General features: G+C 33.4%; 1 protein-coding gene and 1 pseudogene across 1 annotated transcript; both read left to right on the top strand.

Annotated features, from left to right (window-relative positions):
• The first annotated feature begins 1,665 nt into the window (after positions 1-1,665).
• LOC107864473 (geraniol 8-hydroxylase) lies at positions 1,666-4,898 on the top strand. Its single transcript, XM_016710837.2, has 3 exons — positions 1,666-3,015; positions 3,795-4,076; positions 4,448-4,898. Exons 1-3 carry the CDS (start codon positions 2,131-2,133, stop codon positions 4,769-4,771), a joined length of 1,491 nt encoding a protein of 496 aa, XP_016566323.2. The 5' UTR covers positions 1,666-2,130; the 3' UTR covers positions 4,772-4,898.
• Positions 4,899-5,034: 136 nt separating this feature from the next.
• Positions 5,035-8,126, top strand: LOC107865689 (annotated as a pseudogene).
• The last annotated feature ends 698 nt before the right edge of the window (positions 8,127-8,824 follow it).

Raw genomic sequence — 8,824 nt, 5'->3', positions numbered from 1 at the left:
CTATGAGATTTTAGGAAAACCCCGCGTACTTTAAATTATGACTCTTGAATGAACTTGTTCCTTAGGATGTTATTCGAACAATTGATGGGTGCTTCTTGTAACCCTCGCAATGGGGATTCCAAATATCGAAGAATTATTGAAAACCCACGATGAAATCTTAAGATATATTGATCTTTGGGTTGAAACCCTAAGGGGTGTTCTTGAGAGGAATTTTGGACTGAATATGAATTTGGGGGGTCTAAAGTGTTGTTTTGGGTTTAAAATTCAGTGTTTAGGCTGAATTAATAGGGGTGGAATTGACCCAAATGCCCCTGGCCGGAATAGCCAGGGCACCGCAAGCTTATCGCCTTGAGCTACTGTCTCTCACGAAAATGGCTGTAACTTTTACGTCGGTTGTCGGATTTAGGCGAAATTGGTATCGTTGGAAAGCTACCTCGAAGAACTTTCATTTGATATATAGTAGGCCCTCTAATTTGTTATATACAAGAAGTTATGGTCGATGGAAGTTGACTCAAGTTTTAACATCCACAAAAACTTAATCGGTAGAAATGTCTTCAACTCGTCTTAGAGTTAGGGGATATTTTTGTGACCTCAATTCGTATCCAAAGGTATTCCCACCCTGTAGGATTTATCACCACACATATATTAACAAAGAAATCGTCTAGTTCGAGTCAATACGCATAGAAACGACGCTTCGATTTCTAGCTCGAAAAATGCGGGATGTTACAACAATAAAGATACATATATATATAACGTACACAAAGATTCGTCGACGTGAAATCTTATATATATTTAATTCAGGATGCAAGAGAAATCTTAATTATATAAAATCCCCTTTAACAATGTGAAATTCCTATATCAAGCAAAACTACACCATAATAGAGATAATATATAAATTATAAATTGTAATGTCAATGATATACTGAAATTATATAGTGTATTAGATGTTTATCCGTTCAAATCAATTGCTTGATTCTTAAAAGATTTGGATGCTATTCGATTGAGTTTATTATTTTTATTTTATGTTTCCAGGAGCATTGGAGTTCAAAGGATAACAATGTAATAAAATATACAAATAACAAGGATGTCTTGGTCATTGAACAAACAAAGAGAGAGTAACCAACATGAGTTTTGTGTTGCGTATGAGGCTGCTCCACTCTTAATCAGAAGTTGAGGGTTTGATCTTGGGTATGAGAAAAAATTCTGTTGGGAGCGCTGCCACCTTAATGGATCCTGTAATGCACGATTCAAATTAATCGAGACTCCAATGTGAACACTAGACACCGAATGACAAACCAAAAATAAAATAACAAAGAGAAAATAATCAATTTTATCTTGACATGATTTTAAATTAAAAAGATACTTTGATCCCTCCATTTCAAAAATATTGTCTTGATTAAAAATAAGAGAATCAAACTAACTAATATTCGATGTGTATTCAGATATACAATTTTTTTAAATATTTTAAAGTAAAACATATATATTTTGAAACTACATAAAAAAAAAAATTATCATAATTTATAATTAACAATGCAAATATTTAGATAGTATTTGAAAAAAACTAATTAAAAAGTATTTTTTTAGTTGTTCAAATAATAATTGAGACAATCTTTGTGGGACCGAGAAAATACATATTCAATATTGTTTGAAAGGTCGGTAGTGATTGACTTGTCCATTTTCAGTATTTTTAATTTCAAAATGTATGCCACATGTTCACAACCCAATATTGAATTCCTCCACTTTTTTTTTTCGATTTTTTATTTTCCATCCCATATTTGATATCTACGTTGGAGTCCTAACTAATCTGAACCACTCATTGCAGGGTTGTTCTAAGGGTGGTGTTCTCAACAGAATTTTCTTCATATTTAAAACTCGAACCCCAAATTTCTGATTAATAATTAAATAGTCTCACCACTACATCACAACCCATGTTGGTGATTCCTCCCTATTATTATTATTATTATTATTATTATTATTATTATTATTATTATTATTGATAAAATAGGAAACTAGATCATTTTTCAAAGTTCAAGCAAAAGTTCACATCTATCCAGATATATTTATCAATAATTCCATCGAATGCTCCCATCTTTCGGCAAAAATCGTTTGTGTGTTTGAGAGAGAGACATAATGGATTACTATACACTTGTGTTGGGATTCACTTTTGTCTTGAGTTATCTTTATGTCATAGCCAAAATATGTGGTAGAGGAAGCAAAAAACTTCCACCAGGTCCATCACCATGGCCAATTATTGGAAATCTTCACTTTTTAGGTGAAAAACCCCATGTATCACTAGCCAATCTTGCTAAAAGCTATGGACCAATTATGAGTTTAAAACTGGGCCAAATAACAACAGTGGTCATTTCTTCATCGACCATTGCAAAAAAAGTACTTAAGAATCAAGATCAAGCTTTTTCTACGTCTAGATTTGTCCCTGATGCCACTCACGCACACAACCATTACCAATTCTCTGTTGCATGGCTTCCTGTTTGTCCTCAATGGCGAACTCTTCGGAGAATCTTGAACACCAACCTCTTCTCCTCAAATAGGCTTGATGCAAATCAACATCTGAGGTCTCAAAAGGTGAAAGAATTGATTGCTTATTGTGACAAATGTAGTCAAGAAGGTAAAGCTTTGGATGTAAGTCAAGTTGCTTTCAAGACCAGTCTTAACTTGTTGTCCAACACCCTTTTCTCCAAGAACTTGGCTGACCCTTTTTCGAATTCAAAGGTAGAGTTGAAGGAGGTTATTTGGAAAATCATGGTTGAGGTAGGAAAACCTAACCTAGTGGATTATTTCCCTATACTCAAAAAGATTGATCTTCAAAGAGTAAGGCATAGAACAATCATTTATGTTGGTAAATTATTTAAACTTTTTGATGATTTGATCAACGAACGCTTGGAGGAAAAGAGAAGGGGATCCAACAAAAAGAGTGATGTTCTAGAAACGCTTCTCAATATTTGTGAAGAAAATTCTCAAGAGATTGATCATAATCACATCAAATCCATATTTCTGGTTTGTGTCATCCTCTCATTAATAAAAATGAATTTATTACACATATAATCACTCAATTATATGAAATTATCTAGCAAAGTCATGTTTTTATGTTTGTAATAGAAAAACCATTTTACTATTCTTATTTCACTTAGAAAATCACTCAACTGAACAAATAATTTTACTCATCCTATAAAGTAGTATAATATGTATTTCTATATATGCCTCGAAAAAGATGTAGATCTCAATAGTTTCTTTGTTATATTAAGGTTAAATTAAAAGAACATCACTAATATATTCTTGATTATGTGAAACACTAGTTAGAAATAAAAATAAATGAAGAAAGTAGTTTATTTATTGATTTTCGACACGATGTATTTAGTTAAAGATGATTTGATTAATTTATTGTGCTCCTTCCGTCCATAAATACTTATTCACTTTTGATTTGACACATATGTTAATAAACAATAAATAGAGGGGTGATTTTACTATATCATCCTATGAAAATAATAATTTTTTTGCATTGAAAAATACAATGAACGATATATTGTATTTAATATCAAAGATAAAATAGATAAAAACAGATAAATTATTCATTGATTTTATAAATTCGATAAGTATGTTCGACATTGCAAAATAAAAAAGTTGACATGTAAAGATAGACCGAGGAAGTATACGTTAGATTACATGTTATGGTGAATTGTGCAGCGATATATTAATGTAGTTTCTTTTAATTACTGCAATTTATGGGTTCTTATTACTGTAATTTATGGTTATATATACTTTGAGTGTTTATACAGGATTTATTTGGTGCTGCTACGGATACAACTACAAGTACAGTGGAATGGGCAATGGCAGAGATACTTAAACAACCAGAGATTATGAAGAAAGCTCAAGCTGAACTTGAAGAAATTATTGGAAAAGAAAAATTAATCGAAGAAGTTGATGTTTCTCGACTCTCTTACTTGCAATGCATCATCAAAGAAACCTTAAGAATGCATCCTCCAGCTCCCCTATTAATCCCGCGCAGAATGGATCAAGATATTAAATTGTGTGATTATATCATCCCTAGTGGCTCACAGGTATGGATGGTAACTAAATTTAATTGATGAAAATATATATTTAAGTTTGAATGGTTGAGCTAAGCATATTCACATGGTGGCTCAATTTGTGAACAACTTTAAGTCGGTCCATCTAAAAGTTGGACTAATTTGAGCTAAATATGTATAGATATTTTGTTTGGTGTGTTAGTTGTTTTCATGATAAAACGATAAATCTATATTGGTAATTGAAAAAAAAATAAGAAAATATAAAAAAAAAAAAAAAAAAAGACCAAAAACTTGGTTAGAGTTATTGGATGGGTTAGGCGATAATGACTCGTGTATTTATTGATTAGCCCTTTTGATCTATCGAAATACGATTTAACTCGCTTATTTGACGCCCTTATTCATAGGTATTAGTCAATGTATGGGCAATTGGTCGAGATTCTACTCTTTGGAAAAATCCTTTAGTATTTAAACCTGAAAGATTTTGGAATTCAAGTTTTGACATGCGAGGACAAGATTTTGAATTGATCCCATTTGGCGCTGGTCGAAGAATATGTCCTGGTTATCCACTAGCATTGAGAATGGTTCCAGTAATGCTGGGCTCACTCTTAAATTCGTTCAATTGGACGCTTGAGGCAGGCTTTGCACCGAAAGATTTGGACATGGAGGAGAAGTTTGGTCTCACCTTAGCCAAAGCTCATCCTTTGCGAGCTATTCCATCTCCGCTTTGACATTGTGTAGTTAATAAATATTTATCTGTTTAGTATTTTTATTGGACCAAGCATGCATTCTGGTGTAAGCAATTAAAGAATAAGTTGATAAATGTGTGATTGCAATACATGCATATTTTGAATTTTGTATATGTTATTACTGATTTCATATAAACATTGAGTGCGAACAAATTTTATTTTACACAAATTATATGACATACATTTATATTACGCGAGTTGTAGACTACAGTGTATTCTTAAGTAGACTACAATATATTCTTGATTGTAATATTGAATACTCTATACACCGAACTGTCCATTTGAATGTTGATGTTCAAGAAGTTAACCACTATACATAATAAAGTTGTCATTATACAATCTGAAATATTTTAAACATATGTGATACACATGGCACTTATAAATTAATCCCAAAAGAAAAGGGCATATGCATGACTCAATGATACAACTTAAAACATCAAAATGACATCTGTTTATTCTTCTATCATTAGTACTACATAATGACACAATAGATTGTGATGACTTTGCAATTTTTTTCTTGTCAAGATTTGCAAATCTGATTTTTATACTTTCAATTGTATTTATATATCGCTCTCAATCATACAATAAAACACTTATATCATCACACACATATATATATAAAAGCTAAGTGAGAAGTCTCAAAGTAAAAAAGTTGAAAGATCATAAAAATTAAGGATTAAATAATCTAATTTAGATTGTTTTCTCCTATGAACACAAAACATCCATTGTATCCTCCCTCTAAATAAGAAACCAAAAAAAATAAAAAAATTCTTTCAACTAATTATTGTTCTTTCAATTAATATGGTTCTTTCTTTTGATGATAAATTTGATGCCTCTTCTCATGAATTAGTTACGTGTTATTAGTAAGTAGCATCTAATGGTAAATCTTTTATTAATAGATAAAATATTCTTTCACTAGCATATACTTACGTGGGGACAATTTACACATGGCACATTGAGCATGCTTCAATAACTCAAATAAATAAATCACATTAGTGGTTCACTTTTTTTTTTTTTTTTTTTTTTTTGTTTAGAAAAAAGACCCACCATAATGGTGGTGATGAGGCAATACCTAATTATCAATAAATTACACAAACAAAAATACATAGTTTTCTCTTGTCCATTTGTTAGCAATGTGGCTGGTGACATATTGATTAAAAAAATATCACACACACACACCCCTTTATTAGTACTGATGATCTGTCATAAGTTGAAGGAAGGGTGTGTGAGAGAGGCAGAATGGATTATTACACACTTGTGTTTGGATCAATTTTTACCTTGAGTTTTCTTTGTATTATAGCAAAAATATGCAGTAGAGGCACCAAAAAGCTTCCACCAAGTCCATCACCATGGCCAATTATTGGAAATATTCACTTGTATCAATGGCCAATCTTGCAAAGATTTATGGTCCAATCATGAGTTTAAAATTAGGTCCAGTAACAACAGTGGTCATTTCTTCATCATCCATGGCAAAAAAAGTTCTTAAGTATCAAGATCAAGACTTTTCTACATCTAGATTTGTCCCTGATGCCGTTCAAGCACACAACTACTGCAAATTTTCTATTCCATTGCTTCCTGTTTGTCCTCAATGGCGAACACTTCGGAGAATCTTGAACACCAACCTCATCTCTTCAAATAAGCTTGATGTAAATCAACATCTAAGGTCTCAGAAGGTGAAAGAGTTGATTGCTTATTGCGCGAAATGTAGCCAAGAAGTTGAAGCTTTGGATGTAGGTCAAGTTGCTTTCAAGACAAATCTCAACTTGTTGTCAAACACCCTTTTTCCAAAGAATTGGCTGATCCTTTTCGGATTCAAAGGAAGAGTTGAAGGACGTTATTTGGGGTATCATGAATGAGTTAGGGAAGCCTAACCTAGTGGATTTTTACCCCATACTTGAAAAGATTGATCTTCAGGGAATAAGGCGTCGCACACCACTCATATTGGTAAATTTTTTGGACTTTTTGATGGTTTGATCAATGAGGGTTGGAGGAAAGAAGAAGGGGATTCACTGAAAAGAGTGATGTTCTTGAAATGTTTCTAAATATAAGTGAAGAAAATCCAGAAGAGATCGATCATAATCACATCAAGTTTGTATTCCTGGTTTGTGTTCTCTTCTCGTTAGATTCTAAATTTAAGTTTCTTATAGTTTATAAGTATGTTAGATTATTTGTTTGAGGTGAATTGTGGAGCGATATATTATAGTTTCTTTCAATTACTGTAATTTATGGTTTTTTATTACTGTAGTTTATGGTTATATACTTTGACTTGCAAATTATATAGGACTTATTTGGTGCGGCTACGGATACAACTACAAGCACAGTAGAATGGGCAATGGCTGAAATACTTAAACAACCTGAGATTATGAAGAAAGTTCAAATTGAACTTGCGGAAATTATTGGAGAAGGTATATCAGTTGAAGAAGCTGATGTTTCTCGACTCCCTTACTTGCAATGCATCATCAAAGAGACCTTAAGAATGCATCCACCAGTTCCACTATTAGTCCCACGCAAAGTAGAGCAAGATGTTGAATTGTGTAGTTACATCATCCCGAAAGGCTCACAGGTTAATTGATGAAAACATGATTTTCTCAGTCAACACTAAAGCTTAATTACACTTGAACAAGTTAAGCTATATGTGACTCATTGTTTAGTTGTTTGGAGTGTCTGAGTGTGTGTGCGAGGTTGGGGGGGGGGGGGGGGGGGGGGGGGGGGGGGGTGCGCAGATGAGGTTATTGACCTGTCTATTTATTGATTATCTCGTTTGATCCTTCCAAATATAATTTAGCTCACTTGTTTGTTACCTCACAGGTTCTTATACATCTGTGGGCAATTGGTCGAGATGTTAATTTTTGGGAGGACCCTTTAATGTTCAAACCTGAGAGGTTTTGGAGTTCGAACTTGGACATTAAAGGACAGGATTTTGAGTTGATTTCATTTGGTGCTGGTCGAAGAATATGCCCTTGCGTTCCACCGGATTTGAAAATGGTTCCAGTAATATTGGGCTCGCTCTTAAATTCCTACAATTGGAAAAAGATTTAGACATGGAGAAGTTTGGTATCACCTTAGCCAAAGCCCATCCTTTGCGAGCTATCCCCTCTCCAATTTGGTGTTGTCGAATCAGTAAATATTTATTTGTATTCGGTATTTATATTGAACCAGACATGTGGCATTATTATTGTAGTAATATAAATATTGAGTATGGACAAATTTTATTTTCCATGGCCAACTTATGGTGTGGGGATTCATCCGAATCTCTTCGGCAGAAAATTATAGGTTAAAATTATTCTTTTATCTATATATAGTAGATGTTGAATAGAGCCGTCAATATGGGTGTAACACCCCGTACTTTCGGCCTAGAGTTTAGACCGTCGTTCCTACGTATATAGACCCGAACTGAATCATTCTTTATTAATATACGTGTGGAAATCACTCCTACCGTAATGCCCGTAAAATTCTCGAGTCGATTTCATTTTTAATGTTATGTTTGAGGGGCTAAAAACTAGAATATTTTTTCTGGGCTAAAAACTAGAATATTTTTTCGCTAAAAACTAGAATATTTTTTCTAAGTGTGGAATAAAGACTTAGTTTTATTTTTAATTCTTAATCTTCGGAATACAACTTTTTAGTCTTCCCGGCCTCCGATTTTAGAAATTCTTGTTGCGCTATGATGGGGCAAGGTTGTAGTACCTCTCGGATGAGTTTCGAAATTTTTGGACATCGTTTAAGGCGTGTTTGAATTTCAAAATAGTAGCAGCATGCAATAAGCATGCGTCGCATGCTCCATCGCATGGTGCCAGCATGCGATATGGCATGCGTCGCATGCTCCACTGCGGTGGGAAATAGCATGCGACGCATGGTCTGTTGCACGCCTGGAAATTTTTCATCTTTTAAGTTCCGTCTCATTAAGGGTATTTTGATAATTTTCCATTCCCTAATCACCTTGAACACGGGATTTAATCCCTAAGGAGCCAAGTTTCACCCATATTCATCAAATCTCCTCAAGAACACTCTCTAGGGTTTCAAAATAAAAATCCT

Source organism: Capsicum annuum, unplaced genomic scaffold (genome assembly GCF_002878395.1).
Source record: "Capsicum annuum cultivar UCD-10X-F1 unplaced genomic scaffold, UCD10Xv1.1 ctg78270, whole genome shotgun sequence".
Taxonomy (NCBI): Eukaryota; Viridiplantae; Streptophyta; class Magnoliopsida; order Solanales; family Solanaceae; genus Capsicum; species Capsicum annuum.
This window is presented reverse-complemented; position numbering and strand designations above follow the sequence as displayed.